The sequence below is a fragment of the Nansenia antarctica genome (genome assembly GCF_963989245.1).
Source record: "Nansenia antarctica genome assembly, chromosome: 5".
Classification (NCBI taxonomy): Eukaryota; Metazoa; Chordata; class Actinopteri; order Argentiniformes; family Microstomatidae; genus Nansenia; species Nansenia antarctica.
The window spans coordinates 27,666,436-27,687,800 of record NC_137690.1 but is presented as its reverse complement, the minus strand read 5'-3'; the positions used below and the strand labels follow the sequence as shown (position 1 = coordinate 27,687,800).

General features: G+C 46.5%; 1 protein-coding gene across 1 annotated transcript in view; it reads right to left on the bottom strand.

Annotated features, from left to right (window-relative positions):
* The window catches only part of antxr2a (ANTXR cell adhesion molecule 2a), a gene marked incomplete at its 5' end in the record, with an annotated part of 54,345 nt that overhangs the window by 18,366 nt on the left and 14,614 nt on the right, over positions 1–21,365 (bottom strand). The window contains 6 exons of the mRNA XM_080530631.1: positions 10,121–10,201; positions 11,082–11,252; positions 14,285–14,380; positions 15,054–15,104; positions 19,286–19,381; positions 19,879–19,957. Coding sequence (XP_080386757.1) covers positions 10,121–10,201; positions 11,082–11,252; positions 14,285–14,380; positions 15,054–15,104; positions 19,286–19,381; positions 19,879–19,957 — 574 coding nt within the window. The remainder of the gene's footprint in view (positions 1–10,120; positions 10,202–11,081; positions 11,253–14,284; positions 14,381–15,053; positions 15,105–19,285; positions 19,382–19,878; positions 19,958–21,365) is intronic.

Here is a 21,365-nt window from a genome sequence, read left to right as displayed (position 1 = left end):
AGGCACAAGAAAAATAGACTGGGTCTAACCAATTTAAAGGGACATTTTCCACTTATTTTGGAACAATACCTCCACTTTGGGAGTCAACATGCTGACCAAGGTGAGCAGGCAATATTTAAAACATAAATCCACCTATGCTTTAAAGACTAGCAGCAGACTCCCAGCCCTTCCAGCACACTCACTCATCATTCAGACAGTAATCATTCATTACTTCATCATTCAGACAGGAGAGATCCCAGGGTTAGGAGGATGAGGAGGAGGTGTCCACTGATGAGGGCAGTGCTTGGTCTCTCATGTACCCTATCCATTTAATGAACTGTAATACTCTGCCCCGATACTCCAACTGTCTCTGCCCTGACACACACACACACACACACACACACACACACACACACACACACACACACACACACACAGAGCCACAAGCACACACACAGAGCCACAAGCACAGGGGCTTGCAAACACACACACACGCACACGCACACACACACACACACACACACACACACACACACACACACACCCTTGTCCTCTGCCCCCCCCCCCCCTCCCTCCCATGCCTGCTCGTCTCCGTGCTCCCTGGCTTCATTAGCAGTGGTTTGCATCATCCCTGGTGAGAACGTCACATGTCATCAGTGACTTCATCCTTTATCACTTCCTCCAGTATAGACAGTGTAACCTTCAGAAACCTGCTGCCCACAGTTTTATGTCTTAATTAAGACCACTGTCACCACCGCAGAGTCCCCCCCCCCGGTCTCGATATGAACAGACAAAGAGAGATGGAGAGGGAGAGAGTGTGAAAGACAGACAGAGAGAAGGACGGGGTGACAGTCAAACAGACACAGACAGAGCAGGGTGGAGAGGTAGAGAGGGAGGTGTGAAAAACAGGGAGAGGGACAGGGGGACAGTCAAGCAGACAAAGAGAGAGAGAGACAGAAAGTAAAGGGGGAAGGAGCAGGGAAGAAGAGATGGAGTGAGGGAGATCAAGGGAGGAAGGCAGGGAGAGAGAAATGCATTCAAGAAAGCAGAGATGAAGTGAGTATGGAGAGAGAGAGGGGGGGGGGATAACTTCCAGTAGCAAGGAGGAAGAGAGTGAAGTTCTGTTGGCTACTGGTGTGAGAGAGGAAAGCCTTAAAGGCTTAGTGGAGAAGACAGTAGAGATGCTTGTCCTTGGGTGGGACATCTGAGGGGTTAACACTAGTAAGACAGAGGAGAGCACGAGTCTGAAGCTACATCTGTGCTCACAAAGACTGGGATTGAGTGACGCTTACAGGCATTCACTCTGAGGAACAAGCACATAGACAGACGGACTGCATCGAATACGAAGGGGGGAGCTATAACAGATGATTGAGTTCTTTCATTCTTTCTTCACTGATGTCCTTTGTTGAATTTTGTATCAAAAACAGGTTATTCTAAATATGTTTGGGATAAAGATACCTTTTAATGTTGAATATACAGTATGTAGTAGTGACTGGACATACAATCACGTGGGAGCCATTTTGAACAGGGCCTTTAATGCTCTGAAACAATTTAATATCCATTAGATCCACTGATACATTAATTAAATCTGTATTATCATCACTCAGTATAATTTAAGGTGAGACAACCTATCAATTATAGAAGATCACATTGTCATTGAGGTTAATAAGCTGGTTTATAAACTATTATCATTAGCAACAGAAACATCCATTATGGTGATAAATGGCATATTGATCAAATATGAGGTGTCTTTTTCCAAGATGGCATAATACTTGAGATGAGACAAACACAGGGACAGTTTAGGTGAGACCAAAGATGAAGTAGCTTAAGAAGTAGGTGATGCCTCTTAGATTTGTATCTTAGAAATGTCAGGCACAGAATTAAAATACAGTATATCATATAAGTATGTTGGTTAAGTATATCATATCATATGTTGGTTATGTGTATCATATGTTGGTTATGTACTGTATATCATATCCGTAGGTTGGTCAGTATAAGGAGAGGTTAACTGCCTTTTCTACTGAACAAACACATACAAACTAATAACAAGGGGGTCAATGAATGAGTGAATCGGCCTCCTTCTAAAAGGGATACTTAAACTTTACAGCTCGGAAACTCTTGCCAACTACTGCCACATCTGCATCTCTTCTCTCAATAAATAATGAGGCACAATCTGTAATTTATTCATGGCAGAATCCAGGGTTCCAGTGATGAAGGAATTCGAACCAGAAAGCGACAACAGAATGCCTTCACTAACATCCTTAACACAGACATCTGTTTGAATCACAGGCCTGTACTGTTGAGCATCAGGCCCAGGGAAAGGCCCTTTTACACTTAAGATATACTACGAGCCATGTTACGTTATGTACAACATCCCCTGGCCTCAGATCAGCAAAGGGAGGCCCGACTCTCAGAGGCGTTTTATTGCACCGACGAGCCAGACGCACTTTTGCGCTTGACGGATAAATTCTCGCTTGAGATCACTTAGCGTGAGCAGCAACAGTCATGGTTTAATGAGTGCAATTAATTAGTGTCAAATATAAATAAAAACTGCTTTTAATAGCTGTTGAGGCTACAGTTTATAAGATAAAGGAGGTCTAGTCCATTTGCATGATAAAGCTAATTTGCATAATCAAGCTAATTTAAAAGAATCGGCCGGTGGTGAAGGAGTTAACGACGTGCAGAAAGTAATTGGACGAGGAGCAACCCTTTCACAGTGACGGGTACACTGCTAATTCACGTCAGTGGCCACTGAGAAGCTGATACTCCCAGTTCACCAATGATCCACTCTGTAGCCCATAGGAGTTATATAACCCCCTCTCTTCTGGTGAGAGTCTGATGCAGCTGGGAAGGGGAGGGGTGTGGGGGAAATGACCCCGGTCTCCAAACCAATGAATAGAGCCACATTTGTGCCACTCCGCTGATCTGGGGTCTAGTCACAATGGGAGCAACCTCTGTTGGGTCCATATTTAGGGTCTCTTAGAATGTACCATTGTGAGGAGCCAACACTGAATGTGTTGTTTTTTTTTTACTTAAAAGAGCAACATTACATAGTATGCATTTTATATCATTAAGAATTTGAAGTAATTACTGATTTTAACAACCCAACAAAAATGTACAAAAGAGAGATTATATGTATTCAATCATTTCTTGCAAAAACTACAATGTCCTCCTCTTGAAGCAAGAACCATTCTGACAGATTAATCTCACATTTCTGGACAACAATATCAATTCAAAATAGAATCTACATAAGGGTTTGAAGAGACAAAACATGTTTTATTCATATATTTGTGGTCATTAAAGATGCATCATTTGTGACGGATCACAATACGTATAGTTGCAAATAAGAGGGACCTTCAAAACATATTAGCCACCATTAACACAGCGTTATATTTATGTATACTAAATATATTCAATTGAATATTCACTGAGAACATATTCCCCCCGTAACACAAACACCCCGTTCCATCTTTTAAAAAATTCAAATCAATGGGACTAGAGGAGGGGAAAATTAGAATACATTACTCCATCTATGTGTGATTCCTCTATACGTCTGTCAGGGAAGGGACCAAATGCATGCGACAGAGCCGCCCTCCGCAAAGCTGACATTAACAATAATGTAATTTAATTAAAGCCAGGATTCCAGCGTTCGTCGCCAACGAGGGAATTTGATTTTAATAGGTGATGAAGAAAACGCTGGGGAACGGTGACACAGGCACTGTGCTAGCCAATCTGAAGGGTTCTGGGGGGGGGGGGGGGCACCGGCAGGACATCAGTTTACATTCAATCAGGCAGTGGAGGGGACGCCAAACAAGGATGAACAAATAGCCCCCTGTTTGGGCTGCAGGTACCAGCCTCGAACAGACCAATCAAAATGGACAAATGGAAAGGAAGGTTGCTTCTTTTTACCACATGGACGAGAGTCCACCACAACAACAAAAACACCGTACAATCACGTGGAAAAACACTCTACCGTGAAAAACAAACTAATTCAATACATAAGAATATTAAAATAGTATAGGTTGGTAATAGATTGCATTTTGGAAAAAGATTAATAAAAAAATCATGCGTTAATCCGGACTATGAAATTGATTTGGAACAAGAAGCGGAGTTGAAATCTTAAAAAGCAGATAGAAGATAATAAAACTCTCTGTGAGCTGCTACAAATCTGATTAACAGCTTATCGTGCTCAGTTTAATTTCTATGGAATATTTGACTTTTTCACAATGCTTGCAGAGTTAACAAGAAATTGTTTCTTTACTGCAAATGATTCCATTGTTTTGCAATGGATGCTAAACATAGAGGTCCAAGGTTTACAACAACTACCTAATGACACAGGGTGGCCAAATGAAAATTAATTCCATTTCTAGACCTCATCTCTCACCTCTCTCTCAGTCCACCTCCTTCTCTTTTATCACCCACCTTTCTCTCTCAACCCACCCAAGATCACTAACCCCTCACCGCCCTGCTAGACCAACTCCTACACACACAAACATGGACGGACACACACACACACACACACACACGCACACACACACACACACACACACACACAAACACGGGGGTCCCCCCTCGTCCCGTTGGTAATCCTGTTACCAGCCGGGGCCCTGGCTGCGTGGCTGGCTGTTTGGGGGGTAGCCCGGGCAGATTAACGTGGTGGCCATTATCGAATTTACAACCAGCCGCACGGACATCTGCCCTACTTTTCCTCGGTTAATGTAAAAGGAACTAATCTGGTTAAGAGAGCAGGGGCCGGCTCATAAATCTGTGGAGCTCTCGCTCCCTCTCCGCCACGGTTAAAGCTGTCACATCTCTTCTGAGGGGAGCGCCGGCTGAATGGAACTGTCAGCCTTCTACTTACTGCTTGTTAGGGGTAACAAGGCCGTCCACTGATAGGACTAATGAGGTCCGGGGTTGTTCGTGAGAGAGCCAACACAGCCGCGACCGCTGGTCCACGCTAACCCGACACCTCATTTGGTCCCCTCCCCTCCCTCCATCCCTCCCTTTCCCTCCCAAATTCTTACCCCAAGCACCCCATGCCACCAGGCAAAGGGCCGTACGAACAAAAAACAATACTTGTTCTTATGGAGACTAATGACAAGTGGTGGTATCACTGAGACGGGGTGAAGTGATGGGTGGGTGGGGGCACGTGTGGCTAATGGGCGATTGTTATTGTGGCCTTTTGTTTCTCCCCTCACCTCTGAGCCCTTTTGTGAGGCTCTCTTGTGTTTCAAATGCTTCATTATTTGTGACGCTTTGGTTTAATTCCAATTACCCTGTTAATTAGAAATCTCATGCTCTCTGATCCTGGAGTTCGTTTCAACTTAATATTGTTTGCCAAATTATTTACTCTCCATCCAGGCCTTTTATTGTGAAGCGGTGTATGACATTTAGATTTAACAGGACTTCATGATGATGTGCTTATTTCCAGGGCAATATCTAACCAGTGTTCAAGGCTTTCCTTTCTGTAAACCACTTTGACTTCACTGTTGTTATATAACGCACTACAGACAACAAGTGATTATGAGAATAAGAACATATGATCTGTAATATAGTTAATTAATTAATATAGGCTATGCTTACACAGTAAGGGGTGAATTGAGCTAAGCTAGGGGTGAATTAAGATAATTTGCTTACACGTCTTCTCAGTCGATATATGAATGTGACATCTGCCATCTGAACACAACAAGATCCAAACTACAAACAGGAGAGGAGGGTAGAGTTTGTCAGCACACAAGGACAATCCCAAATTTGTTTAAAGCTATCTCTTTAATCATTTACACAAGGAATACTGAAGGAATATTGCAACCGAGAGCATTAACATTGTGTACAGTGTAAAGTATGCAGTGAAAAAGAAACCGAAAGGAGGAAAAAGAAAAAGGGCTGTATCTGAAATTATACCCTCTCCTAATCTTTTGTGTAATCTAGTGCACTTTTGAATGAACCACAGCCACATAGGGCAACACTTATGAGACCTGATCCAAACAGTTTTTTTGCTAACATGAAGTGATCAGATCTCTTCCTGGTGACCTGCTGGCCCGGTGGCACACTCATACTCCAGTCAATCAGCCAGTCTGCTATTAAGTCACTTGGCTCTCGCAGCACAAACAGTTCAAAATTGCACTGTTTCAGTCCTGATCCAGTCCTGCCCAAGAAAGATGTCTCTTTGACGTCACGTTGGGCAGCCGCGTGGCAGGCGATAAGCCTGGGCATGTATGTCTCCAACCCCGGGGACACTCTGCCATGCCGTGCCATGATGCCAGGCTACTGTATGCCAGGCTGTCATCTCCCCTCCTATCCCCGCAACCCCCCAACCCCCTCCACCAGTGCCCTCTTGGCCTGTGCCAACATACCACCCTGTCCTCCTCCTCTTGTTCTCATTTGTTTCTCTCTCTCTCTCTCTCTCTATCCTCCCTCCCTCTGATGGGATTCTTCAAAAGAGAGCTGGCCTTTCAGAGTCCCTGTGCTCACACACAGACAGTCACTTAATTAAACATTCCCACAGCACTGTTTATAATGTGACTGACGGCTATTAAATGAAGATGCTTTCACAGTGTGGAGACACCGGAGACTGGCGGCCCGGTTGTATGTTCGCGAGGCGAAAGTCAAACAGACGAGGAGAGAGAGGGCAGCCCCAGGACTGCGTTTGGCTGTGTGACACGTTCTCTTTGTCTGCGGTTGGGAATTTCCACCATTTAAAAATACACGCCACCTCATTACAGAGCTGCCCTAAGGAGACAGGCCGCCTGTGTCCACTAATAGGTGTGTGTGTTATCAGTGCAGTGATTTTAATAGGGTTTAATGTATTCAGCTGCTACACTAAATTGACATTATACGTCTTGAACAGTGACCAAAGAGATCGTGGGGGGGGGGGGTCTGGTGTAGCTGATGATTCTGTATTTGTGCTGCTCCCTTTTCCCCTCCCTTCCAATTCAAACATCTATATTCCAGATATCACTACATCTGGATTGAAATGTTTCTGCAAGGAAATGGTACATGGAATGGATAAGAGCTATAACAGTGTACGGAAAATCAATGAAGACCAGTGAAGGGTGGTGTCTAGTTTATTTAGTTGTGTTACAGTCTTTTTGTCTGACTGTTTGCAATGTGTTGCTTGTCATGTGCTGCTACGTGTTCATTGTGTATCCTTGTCTGCTATAATCAGTGTGCTGCTTTTTAGGTGCTCTATGTGTGTTTGAACTGTTATTTTAAATGTTTTAAACACCTGCTTAGGGACTACAGTTAAAAAACTGTCACATTTACAGAAATTGGGATGATTAATGTGCATTGTCCCTGTAAAACTAAATATAATAAAGTAAAGTAATGATACAAAATATCATGTCATATCATCAGAGCCCAAAACAAGCGCTACAAATATTTCGTGGCAAGACTAAGTGGGAAGCAAACATGCTTTAGCAATAATCTGGTGCTCAACTCCATCTGATAATACCATTACCCCCCACACAAACACATACTCAACCCACACACCCATCTGAGTAGCAGGAACAAACGGAAATCCAATCTGAAATCCACATAGACCGCTAGCCACTCCACACCACCTCTCTCTGTCCCTGTCTCTGGGATTTGCCTTTGTGACACAGAGGGTTAATGTATTGGTAATGCATCATTCATACCACAACTTGTTTGTTCATTTTGCAGACGGCTGCTTTTGGAAAACAATACCAGGTCCTGGCGAGGGTGAAGGTGTGTGTGTGTGTGTGTGTGTGTGTGTGTGTGTGTGTGTGTGTGTGTGCGTGTGCGTGTGCGTGTGTGTCAGACGGCTGCGTCGACAGAGGAGTCGCCACGTTCAAAAGAGCTCCGGCTCCATAATAAGGCCAGTCTCTCCTCTCTCTACCCTGCCACCTTCCCCTACCTGCTGTCCCCAGCCGCTCCCCGGCAAAACTTGGCGGCAGATGTTGCAGCGCTAAGTTGGCTCTGAAGTGCCTCCCTGGCTCCCCGGTCTCCCCGACAACACAGTCAAACCACATTAGATCTCTTTATTTGTGCCTGGGGCAAGTTCGGCACTGCAGCTGTGTCCACCCCCGCTCTACCTTTGGTGTTGAAGGCCCTCGGGCGCTAAATGTGAGACAAAAAAACTGTTCCACTCACTCTGCTCACTCTTTCTCTCTCTCTCTCTCTATTGACAATCCAGCAGTCTGGCTTGGGGGTGGGGGGTGGGGGGCTTGGGAAAGGGGAGAGGAGAGGGGGAGGGGGAGGTAGGAAGAGAGGAGGGGGAGGAGGGAGGGGACCCCTGGGTCCCCGTGCTGAACAGATGTCCACGACAACCTGCTTCCTTACACCTGCACGAGTCCTTGTAACCCCGCGGAATATGCGGCCCGCTGAAAAATTCATGACCCCAGAGGTTTGCTGTCCGCCATCAAAGACCGCGCCCCCCCCGCTCCTCCGCCTCCCCTCCCTCCCTCTCTCTTTCTCTCTCTCTCCCTTCTTCCTCTCACCTCCTCCGCGGCGGCCCACCCTGCCTCCGTCCGCTCTCCTGTCACCGTCCGACGGGGACTCCTCAGGCTCCGATACCTCCTGCCCACGTCGCCGCACTGACTTAATCAAGGACTTGAAAGTGGGCTTGGCACCGGGCGTCTGGTACCAGGGATCTGAAGGAAGGGGGTGGCGGAGATGGTGGTGGGGTAGGGCCGGTGTGGGGCTGGCTGGCTGGCTGCTGCTGCTGCTGGGTTCACTTTCTCTCTCTCCTCCCAGTCCTCTCCTCTGCTGTTTGCATGGAGAGGTAGACCTGGGTCTCCAGGTTACTCACAGCAACCCCACTGTCACCAGGATGTGGTTAGAAACCCCCCCCACCCCCCCGAGCTTTGTTCCTCTTTCGTATGTGAACATGATGAGGAGGAGAAGAAGTGCGTATTTCACAATGTCATTTCTACTGCATTAACCACCTGACCACAACCGCTGCCGGTAAAATCGGAGCAAAACGTGTTTGTATTTATCTGCCCCTGAATGAGCTCATTTGCTGAGAACGATTTCAACCAAACATTGCGAAACATGCTTGTCGCATCTGTGTGTGTGTGTGTGTGTGTGTGTGAGTGTGTGTGTGTGTGTGTGTGTGTGTGTGTGTGTGTGTGTGTGTGGTGTGTGTGTGTGTGTGTGTGTGTGTCGGGGCTGACAAACTCTGCATCTCCAGGTCTATGACGTACGTACAGTATACTCTGCAAAGTTTTATTTGAACAGAATGACACTTCAATTGACTGCCTCACAACGGGCCAGCTTACTGGCTTAGTTTTCCATGTTCTTATGTATGAAGAGAGAGAACATTATTCCACTTCAATGTTTATAATCTGACGTCATGTTATAAATCACTACCGTACTCTTAAAGCCCCAGTGTCAGCATGCACTGTCTACTGTACAGGACCAACCTGGACCAATACTGCAGAAAGACCAACCTAACCCTAACCCTAACCCTATGTTTTAACCAGAATTAGGTTTCAGGAAGATGTTCAGAGCAGTAAAAACCCAAGCTGATGGGGAGAGGTATGTTTATGAGAGGAAAAGTTGCTTCAACATAAACCCGTCTGGGCAGTGGGCCTATGTTAAAGAATGAGATGTTCCTGATTCAGAGGCTGAGAGAGAGAGAGAGAGAGAGAGAGAGAGAGAGAGAGAGAGAGAGAGAGAGAGAGAGAGAGAGAGAGAGAGAGAGAGAGAGAGAGAGAGAGAGAGAGAGAGAGAGAGGAAGAGAGAGAGAGTGAGATGGTGGTTTCTGAGCTCTGAGTTCCTGAGAGAGTTGGCCATATTAGGCCATGCCTGTCACACACACACACACACACACACACACACACACACACACACACACACACACACACACACACACACACACACACACATCCTGCTGTGAGGCTCTGCAGCTGCATTAGGTCATGACAACACAAAGCTAAACAAGTTCCAGCAACTTCCTCTGTTCTGCTCACAAACTAACAAGCTTACAACGTCTTCTAGCTGGCCTAGCCTGCTTACTGGTGTCTCAACACAAGGTCAAAAGAATGAAACTAGGCACAAAGCCAGGAGATCATGATGACCGGTAATAATGGTTGTAGATAGAACATTTGGTTGTGGTCTCCTGTGGTTTGGTTGTGTTGGGTTTGGGATCTAACCCCAGCGGTCAGGAGTTTCAGTGGCTTACCTTGTCCGCAGTGGTCGGACGCATCAGAGAGACTCGGTCGTACTGCCGCCGCAGTAACGCCCACAGCGCATCAAGACGACCCTGAAACACACAGAGAGTCACGGCTGTGTCTTTTACATTTTACATTTTTGGCATTTAGCAGACGCCTTATTCCAAAGCGATCAATACATTTGACTAAGCAGGTGAATCAGCAATCCACCAGTCGTATCAGAAGAGTAATCTAGCTCAGGCCAGGGGACATTGGCAGTCTCAGTGATAGAAGAAAAACGTTTTTTTTATTTTTTATATAGACACTGGAGAACAGAGAGACAGTACAAGGGGGGCAGTAGAAGTCATAGGGGACACAGTAAAGGGGAAAAGCGGGTCCACTTCACTTCCATGAAGCTGCCCTGGTTGTCAACATTCTAGAGCGCCAAAGGTGACTTTCTTCACCACAAATGAATACATGATGTTTTCATCTTGTAGCCAGTCAAAGTAGCGTTGCTAGGTAAATACCACATAAAACACTTCAGGTTTTTAGGATTCTTTGGCAGTTAAGTGAGTTAAGATTCTTTCATGGCTGCATATCATATTAGTGAATTAATTTCACAGAATAGTTTATATGAAAGGGACAATGCTAGGACGCTATGAAGATATCGACATATTAAATCATCAACGGTCAAACATATTGTTCCCTAACACCTTCGCTTGAACTAATTTACAATCCCAAACTGTGAAAAGCAAGCTATCAATATATCCACAGTCATGGTGTGTAGCACAGTGAAAATATATACTGTCACTGAACCGTAATTCATACTACAGAGCCCGACCAGGCCTAGCCAAGCTGAGCTGTACTGGGCTGGCCCGGCTACACATCCACCACAGTTGTTGAAAACCTTGCTGGAAAAGACAATCTGAAAAGGAAAATATCTAAGAGTGTGTAAAGCCCCTGACAAGGTAAATGGAGGAGGTTTGAGCTCACCTTTATAGGGGTGTACCATTTGGACTCCTGGTGTTGGTGGTAGACCGGTGTGGGCTTGGGGGTCCGTCGGACCACGGGCTCCTCCTCCTCCTCAGGCACTGAGACCACGGCGTTCTTGGCCTTCTCCAGGCGAGCTCCTTCCTCTGTGGAGCCCTTCTCTCCCCAGCGTACCTGAGGGAGGAGGAGGACACAGACAGGGTCAATGGACTGACTTATATAGAGCCATTATCCAAAGCGCTTTACAACGGCCTCCCATTCACCCGTTCACAAACACATTCACACACCAATGGCAGCAAGCTATCATGCAAGGGGTCCAGCCCGGTCATTGGGAGCAATTTGGTTCAGTGTCTTGCTCAAAGACACCTCGACACATGGTTAGGAGGAGCCGGGAATCGAACCACCGACCTTGCGATCATTAGACGCCGTAGCTCTACCTCCTGAGCCACAGCCGCCCCACAAAAGGGTCACATCACCTTCTCATAAAGCAAACGCAGGATCGTGTCTACTGTTCATCATCATGCTACTGAGCAGATGCTTTTATCCAAACATTCAGTTCACACATTGGTTATGATCCAAGCTGTAATCAAACCCCATGACAAACAACTAGCGTTGTTAGCGCTGTACTCTAACTGAGCCACACAAGACCATATGTAGGCCTACGGTATCATCTAGCACAAACTAAGAGCATACAGACTACTCAGTACACTCATTCGATAAACAAAACAAAAAGGCGTATGGAATGGTATTCGGTTCTAAACGAAATATGACAGATTCTCAAGGCCAACTCTCAGATTATTTATTTTTTTAGACCTTTTCCTCAACATTTTTCCAACCAAATTCACAACATTGTCTGAGTGCCCTTTCGTGCGTGCTAAGCTGTCCCGTTAGTTTTTTAAATTGAATTCATTACATCTGTTTCCTGGGAAAACCCCAACCGGCACATGAATAGGTGAGGTGATTCATTAGCGACACACAAGGCTTCAAGCTGTAGGTTAAGCCCGCTACAATATCGAACAGCTTTTCCAGAATCATCTCTGGGATATCCCCACAGTCAAAGGCAGGAAGGAAAGTCCTGATGAATAAAAGATCGACCGTCACCGCGGGTTGAGTATTAATGCGTTGCGGGGGTAGTCGACACGGGGCGCCTTTAAAAAAAAAAAGGAAAAAAAAAGAAAGACAGGTTGATCTTAACAACACCTCTCCACAGATCCACAGAGCGAGCCTCAGAAGTGGAGTGGAGCTGTCTGGGAAAATAACCCTGCTCCATGTGAAGAGAGGGGGGGTGTGGGGGCTGGGGGGGACGGGGAGGGACTAGGACGGGAGCGATGGGAGTAGCGGCTTAGTGAAAGCCCCCCCCCCCCAGCACTCGTGGGAAAAGTCAGAGGTATATATCGCTCCCCGAGGTTCTCGGAAATCCCTGCATCGCCACCAACTACCTCAGGGCTGGGAGGCAGGGGGTAGCAGGCGAGGGTAGGGGGGGGGGGGGAGGGGGGGGCTAGCTTTACATCCCATTCCCTTTGGATGAGAAGAAGCGGCGGAGGAGTGGAGGAGCTGAGGAGCGGAGGCAGGGGAGCTGCAGAGGGCCTGAACAAAGGGGCCTACCGCGGTTTGGAAGTTGGAGGGAAGGGAGGGAGGGACATGGAAGATGGGAAGACGGATGCATTAAGCCGACAGCGGCACTCAATCCTTCATCCTCACCGTGACTTAAGATAATCAGGCTCCAGCGGTGAAGGGCGAGATGGCAGAGGCCTGTCATGTCTGAGCTGTCACACACATGACGGGGAGGAGGACGCCTCTCTCTACCTTACCGTACACACACACACATACATACACATACACACACATACGCACACATACACACACACACGCTGAGCTGCGCACACACACACGCTGAGCTGTGCACACCCACACGCACACACGCTGAGCTGCGGACACCACACACACAGCGGCACACACACACATAACACGCACGCACACGCACACGCATACACACACACACACAACATGCACACACACGCACACACACACACAACATGCACGCACACGCACACATGCACACACACACGCTGAGCTGCGCACACCGACACGCACACACACACACACACGCTGAGCTGCGCACACCACACACTCAGCGGCACACACAACACGCACGCACACGCACACACACACACACACAACATGCACGTACACGCACACATGCACACACACACGCTGAGCTGCGCACACACGCACACACACACACACCACGCACAGACACACACACAGGCACACACACAACATGCACGCACACATGCACACACACACAATGAGCTGCGCACACACGCACACACACACACACCACGCACAGACACACACACACACACACACACACACACACACACCACAAACATACACACGCACACACACCCAACACGCACGCACACGCACACATGCACACACACACACGCGATGAGCAGCGCACACTCACACACACACACACACAAGAAGACTGCAAACTTCCTAGGTTTAGCCCCCCTGACGTCAGCGAGCGGCTTTGTTCCTTTCATCATAGATCAGGCAGAGCAGCGGCCGTCGACACGGTTGGTGAAGGTTCGTGTTTGTTCTGATCTGGGTGGAAGCGTCAGAACAGAAGTCTGCTCTGGCTGGCTTTTCTGGGCAACACAAACTGCTAGGTGGCATTCCAGATTGAAATGATGACAGGGTCGTCCCCGTGTGTGCCCGTTTGATTTGACTCTGGGGACCGTTGGGTATACTTATGAACCAGCCATGGCATTACACTACTGCTGTTCCACGGTTTGTTTGGTAGGCCAAGAGTAGTATTACACATGATATACTGTAGAACACTGTAGGATGACAGAATAAGTTTACGGTACATTGATGACTTACAGTACATTGATGACTTATTGTAAGAAAAACAGAAAAGAAGAAAGATATTCTATTGATGTTTGTGATAATACCAAGAGCCTAGAGAGGGTAAGAGAGAGAGAGAGAGAGAGACAGACAGACAGAGACAGACAGACATAGACAGAGAGTACAGTTGCAGTAACAGAGAGAGAGAGAGAGAGAGAGAGAGAGAGAGACAGACAGACAGACAGACAGAGACAGACAGACAGAGACAGACAGAGACAGACAGACAGACAGACAGACAGACAGAGACAGACATAGACAGAGAGTACAGTTGCAGTAACAGTGTAGTGTTTCACCTCCATGCGTTTGATTCCCCCAGCTCCTCGTCCTCCATAATAGGAGGCGTCCACAGTGGGCCATTTCATCTTTGGCAGCAGGTCCTCCTCTGGCTCCTTGATTAACAAACACACAGAGAAAGTGTTTACATAAACCACAGGACACACACACACACACACACACACAAAAACATTAACACTATGAAGCTGAAGACTGGGAGGCCCTGTGCTGTAATGCTGCATTCTGAGAAATATGTAACAGCAGCTGGTGAGGAAGTGGGAACAATACAGCAACAAATAAACGAGTCAGCAACAAGTTTTATTCCCGAAAATGCGATGGATTCAGTGAGTAATCCCCACTACTACCTAGTTAGTGTACAGTAGTGGGGATTACTCACAGAATCCCTCGCATTGCAATGTTTTGGCTTGACTAGCGTGTGTGTCATTGATTTTAAACAACGTTGACATTTTTTCGGAATAAAAGTCAGAACATTTTGATTGATTGCTGACTTGTTCCTGCTTTCACCAGCTGCTGTCACAAATATGAACTTCATGTGCCTGGGAGAATGAAGTACACCAGTGTGATACACCCGTGTGTTGAAGCATGGGACTCATTTATCGTTTACAGCAGCCGACCTCTCTGTGGACAACGAACGCCACTTCAACTGTCACCGGTTGGCTCTGTCTACGTTCCCAGCGACTCCCGTTTCAGGAGTTTGACATTGACACGGAGAACAAAAAGAAGCTTGACGGCGTCCTACAGGGGGGGACGGGGTTCTGAGGTACTCACGGGTGGCGGCGGCCGGGTGGGAGGCGGAGGAGGAGGCGGGTCTTTGATGACCTGAAACAACAACAACAACAACAACAACAACAAAAGAAGCAAAGTCAAACAATCAGCGGAAAAAGCTGCCAGAGGAACGGACGGACACTCATGTCACGCCAGCGCAGGCGCGGGGGGGAGGCTGACGGAGGTGACGCCTGGCAGGTGACAGTGACTCAGTCAGCAATGTGCCCGGGTGTGTGTCTTACAGGGGGGGGGGGGGGGGGGCTCTCTGCGGGTCTGTGTGTGTCATAGTTTAGCATCTAGCGTCCTCCATCACCCCCTCCTGACTACTGATTACAGGATTCTGCTTGTAAACCAACATCAGGGGGCCCCTAGTGCGAAATAAAGAAAAGCTCAAAATCAACTTGTTGACAGGGGAAGTCTTTGGGGTGAGCGTGGCCGCCCGTTTAGCTGTTAATTAATTGGATGGGGTTCAGCGCTCCCAAGCAATCCCCCAATCATAAAGTCCTAAGGAGTTAATTAGCTTGAATGGGATGCTGAGGGGGAAGCTTGGGCTTGGCTCCAGACCACGACTGGAAGAGGAGTGCCTTGGTCCTAAAACACAGACATACACACACATCACACACACACCACACCCCCCTCCCCCCAACTCACACACACACACACACACACACAAACTCAGAAACACACACACACACACACACGACCAGCGACCTGCCTGGCAGCACTGTGTGTGACAGCGAGTTTGACATCTGAGTAGCAGGTTTTCCACATGAGATTCCACTCAAGGACAAGATGCCTTCACCTTTTTTAGATCTGCAGACCAAGCAGTCCCCAGACAGTGACGTTTGTCAGTTGTCAGTCAGAAAAGGACATTTAGTAGTCAGTTCGGATCTAGGACACTGGCTCAGAACAGCACCGCCAGACATTGATACGTAGGAAAGACAGGGGAACAATAAACCAGTGAGGGAATGACTCTGGCTCCCACTTGATGTCCTGATTTAAAGAGTTCAAATGGATGCCTGAATGGTTACATCACTCATTTAAAAAAAAATCAGCAGCACACTTAGGGTAAAGCGTACCGTATATGACTTACACAATAGCAGACTTCGACAATCTGCACAAGTGCCTTGGATATGAATGTATTACTGCCAACATTCAATATCTCCTCAGGAGGAGGCACTCCAAAGTGAGAGGCAGACCTTTGTCCATTATTCATCAAAGATGGATATGCCACCAGTGCAGGTTATGCTTTTACTAAATTAGTTTTTCAAAAAATGTAGTGTAATTATCGCATATCATAGGTTGAACAGCTGTTCCATTCACTTTTTTTATGTACATGGATACCATTACACTTCCAATGCACTGTTATTATAATAATGAAAATGAATCAATTACAGTTAATTAATTGCTTTGACTTATAACTGACTGTAAGCAAATCCAGTAATGTCAACTGGTAGGCTCCACGTATGATGATTAACATAATTTTAGGCAGACCTTACGCTAAAGGATTACCTCTTTTATTAAGGAATTATGCAGCAGATTTCCTGGACATATTGTGGGATAAATAAAGCATTATACAAATGACTGTTACGTTTCCTAACTACCTGACAGGCAGATGTGGCGACGAAGAACCACACGCGAATGTGGTGGAAGCGTGCGTAGTAATTAAAAAACGAAATTGCGGGATACTTAGCCATCTGACATTAGCCTGAGCGTCTCAGAGCTGCAACACCAACACCAGGGGACCTGACCAATCAGAGGCGCTCGGGGCACCATCCCCATATGGCCTACTCCATAATTGTCCAATTGGAGTTGATAATCCATTCATTTCACCCCCTAAACTCTCCCCATGTTGCGTCAAGCTGTTTTGTGGCTTATCGTGATAGTGGATCAGTGGCAGATAGCATATTTGCAAATTAAAATTATGCACTTTCATTATGGACAAATTAACCTATTTGCGAGGAATTGTGGAAGTAATGATCCTAAAGTAATTTTATGTAATGGGATTCTACTGTGATTCCACACTTGGATGTTTAGCACGATCCAACATGAAATGTGAAAAATGACAATCTAGAAACAGAATGGGTGAAACACCAGTTGAAACCACTGTTAAGACACCCCAGGTGAGATTATTCAAATCTCAATATTCAACCTTCATGTCTTGTGCAGTGTTTCAGAGACAGGTATCTAAATGACAGCATGGGCATACTCTAATCAGTGAGAAACAAAATTCTGGTCATGCAATCTAGTAGAACAACAAACATCAAGACAATACAGGGACAACACATTACTGCTGGGTGTTCTCTGGGCGTTATTCTCCTACAATCGTAAATAAAGACTTAAATCACTGTGCCATTTGTATGACCTCGCGCGTGGCGTCATTCAATGTGGGACTGGGAGAGGAGAGGGAGAGAGAGAGAGAGAGAGAGAGAGAGAGAGCAAGAGAGGGCAAAAGAGAGAGCGAGAGAGTGAGCGAGAGAAAGAGAGAGAGAGAAAGAGAGAAAGAGAGCGATTTCTTATCTCTGTATGGCTCAACCCGGTGTACAGCCTCCATCATGATTGCTGAAAACTGGCAGACTGGGGTTTAAATATTAACAAGCCACACATGGCCCTCCTCTTGTGCTGTGTCCCCCGATGGAGGGGAACAGCAGCTCCTCCACCAAGACAAACACGGCCGCAGCCAGACATGCTGCAGGGGGTTTACATTTTAATGCCTTTGTTGGTTTTCCAAAATATGCTTCCATCTCTTCCTGGACGGACTCCCATCGGCAGGTCCCTCAATGAGAGGTGACGCATATTATTTCGGGGGGTGGCTACAGAGGCTGATGGTATATTTTCTGTCTGTTTGTTTGTCAGGTTTCCCAAAAAGCAGAGGAGGACTCAGGGTTGCACCATCTGTGGCCCCTCTCTTATGGCCTGAAACTATCATCTGTTTGTGGGTTTTTCTAAATGGTTAAGTGGCTTAAGTGGAAGGAGACAAAACAGGCACACGTTTTTAGGGGAGGGGGCATTCAATTGAGATTCCATAAGCTCCCCCTAACCCAAAATATCGACAAGATTAGTCAAACAAAACATGATACTCATTTGATTGCCGATATGACAATGAGCTTCCGACGAATCGAACAAACATTCAAATCTATGAAAAGAGAAACCGAAAACAGACAACACAGAATCACAACAGGAGAGCACACTTCTCTTCCTGCACCAGCCGACACTCTTTTCACACCTCGACTACCTTCAACGCTCAACAGGAAAAACAACGTACACCAGATGTGGTTTCCCCTTCCTGTTTGAAGTGTCTTCTTCCTCTGTGGTGCGGCGACTCTACCCGGCAGGGTGTGCGAGGCACGGTGTACTGGGGTGAGGAGTTGAACTGTGGCTGGCCACCACATCCCCCTCCGCTGAGCTCTCCAACAATGCTGAGCCTGCCGAGCATGACTGGCTGCCCGTCCGTGGGCTCTGAGTGTACCTGGCACTGGCCCACAGGGACTGCTGCTGGGATATAGTTAGAGCTTTTGGCTCACGGTTGACACATTTTCATGCCCACCTTGGAACGGTTCCAGAGCAGGCGGGCTCGTGTTTCTACTTTTAAAAGGAGGAGCTTTACTTAGGGGAGAGCATTACCGTTTACAACGATTGCTTAAGAAGAAGGCAGGTGGCTTATCTTGCAGACTGTTTGGCACATGTCAGCAAATTGGAAAGAGTTAGATGACATCCTCGATATAAAAAAAGAGCTTGACGTCCACAACAAAGAGGTGCTTTTAGTCATGTCCTCCAATGAACGCTTCACGCATGTGTAGCGGAAGGGATTCAAAAACAGGCTTTTGTGACGAGGTAGCCCTGCCGGAGAGATGGAGCCTCAAATATCACCACAGACCCATAGACTCTTGGGTCTTCCACTTCCACCATATTTAAAATATATATATATATATATATTTCTGAGTGGGGCAGTCCCACTCATATTTTTCTTTTTTATTAGCGATAGAGACAGTAGACATTTGACAGGAAGGAGGGGTGAGAGAGAGAGAAGGGATGATATGCAGGATATGTCCGCGCGGGCCGGAATCGAATCGGGAACCCTGCGGTTACATGGTCGACGCTTAGTGCGTTACGCCACCAAGTGCCCCTCGTCTACCATCTTAAAGATCTTAAAGAAGCACGGCTGTGGGGCGGTTAGTGATTCGACCGTGTGTCTGTCTTACGCATGATGTTATGACTGTGGTATGAACACTCACGATAGTGCAGCAGAGGGGCCAGAACCACCACGCCAGAGCCAAGCCCAGCAGCAACAGGAGCACCAGGAACACGATGGCCACCACTGTACCGTCCGACTGCCAGGGGAGAGGAAGAGCAACAGACACAACAGACAAGTCAGAGACACCGCACACACGCCTGGCTGATAGAGTCAGACCGACACGCTTTGGAATGTTACACAAGTCACACAGGCACACACATTGGAATGATACACAAGTCAAGCAGACAAACATTGGAATGATCAACACCACAGTCTCATGTGGATGAAGTGACAGTGGGAGGCCAGCTCAGCCTCGTTCCAGCAGAGAGACATAGCAGAACATTTGGGTGTGTTTGTACATAGACACTCGTAAAAGCCCTCATAAAAGCAACATAGAAACTTGTAATGCTTGTCATAATTATGCATTAAGTATGTCAATCAATACATTTCAGTTAGCAATCATAGAAGAAATAGACGTATGACAAGTGCTATGCAATTGTTATAAAGCATTATATCCAGGAATGTATGGGTAAAACATCGGTCGTTCCTTTGCTAAAGACTGTAGGAGGTCATAAGATGATGATTCAAACTCACACATGACGTGGCATAGATGGTGAAAGCACTGGAGATGAAGGACTTGCCGTTGTTCAAGCTGATCAGAACATCCATTGACCTATCAAGACAGAAAAACAGATGAGGCAAACACCGCAAAATGTGGTCAATGTATCAACCATAATCAATATGAATACAGAGCCCCACTAATCATTACAGTACCTATATATGCCAGTAATGAATAGTAACTGAACACCATTACAAATAGACTAATAAAATCATCGACAAATAGATAAAATCACTAATCATAATTGAAGTGAGTTCATTGACTGCAGCTGTCACTGATGGCCCCTCGTTATTTCCAGCCAACGACAACAAGATGTAGAGGTGCTGCTATGACTTATTTATCCAGAGAAAAGAAGGCCCAAAATGGGCGCAATTAAAACCCCTAATGATGAACGGCACTGCAATTTCCATATGTCCATTACGCCGCACATCCAATTACCATGGGTTTAATGAGAATCCCAAGTGCAAGAAATAGAATGATTGAAACGGCTGAAACCCCCCCCACCCCCACCCCACCCCCCTTGCCTAAAAAAAAGGGCGGAAAAAAGAAATATGTAAAGCGCTATTGTGTGAGTAGGGCCGGCTGGTCTGTGAGTGTGTGGCAGCGTACAGGGGAGTCCAGGATGAAAAGGTATTGCCCTGGAATAATAACAAGAGAACTCTCTTTGCTTTGGATTTTGCCTCTGGCTCTGCCTTGGGCCACCTATTCTCCAGTGGGCAGCAAACAGATGAGCAACCCAAGACCATGTGTCCCTTTACTGTGCAGTGTATTTTAAACAGTCCAAATTGACTCCCTCCACCTTTATTTCTTTTTCGCATTAAATATTTAAATGAGTTTTACACAGGTTTCAAAACTGGCACACATTTGTTTGTCTAATGTCTGTCAGTGTGTACGTTTCTCTTTGTGAAGGAGACATTTAGATATTTTACTTTTTTAGCAGTATTGCTGAGTTCTATAGGCGAGCTGTGTACTGTATATGGGCTGTATAGGGTTTAAAATATTGAGCTTTGTCGGCAGTTGTGGAAAGCCGTTGCAGGTTCTTGCATGTTAACTAAGTGCTTCTGCTGAATGGATGAGGGGAGAGGCTAAATTAGCTGACATCCTCAATACATGATAATGGTAGGCAGGTTGTTAATCAAGCTGGAGTTGTGGACCGCTATGGGAAGGGGAACGCTCCCAAGCGAGTTACACTGACAAACGCTTGGCTTTTCCCTTGACATCACCGGACATCCTTAACGCATCGCAACCCAACCATAGTCGGTAGGTAGGACTGGAGTTTTTGTGTGTGAAGGATTGGTGAGAGTACTTTTAAGCAGACCAAAGCTGCTCTGGTAAGAAACATAAGTCATATTTCATCTTATATTCTTCCATTAATTTACATTTCTTGTATGGATTCTGCACACAGGTATAAGTAGTCACTTTAGACCACAAACCTAGGAGCACACATTTCCATTCACATCAA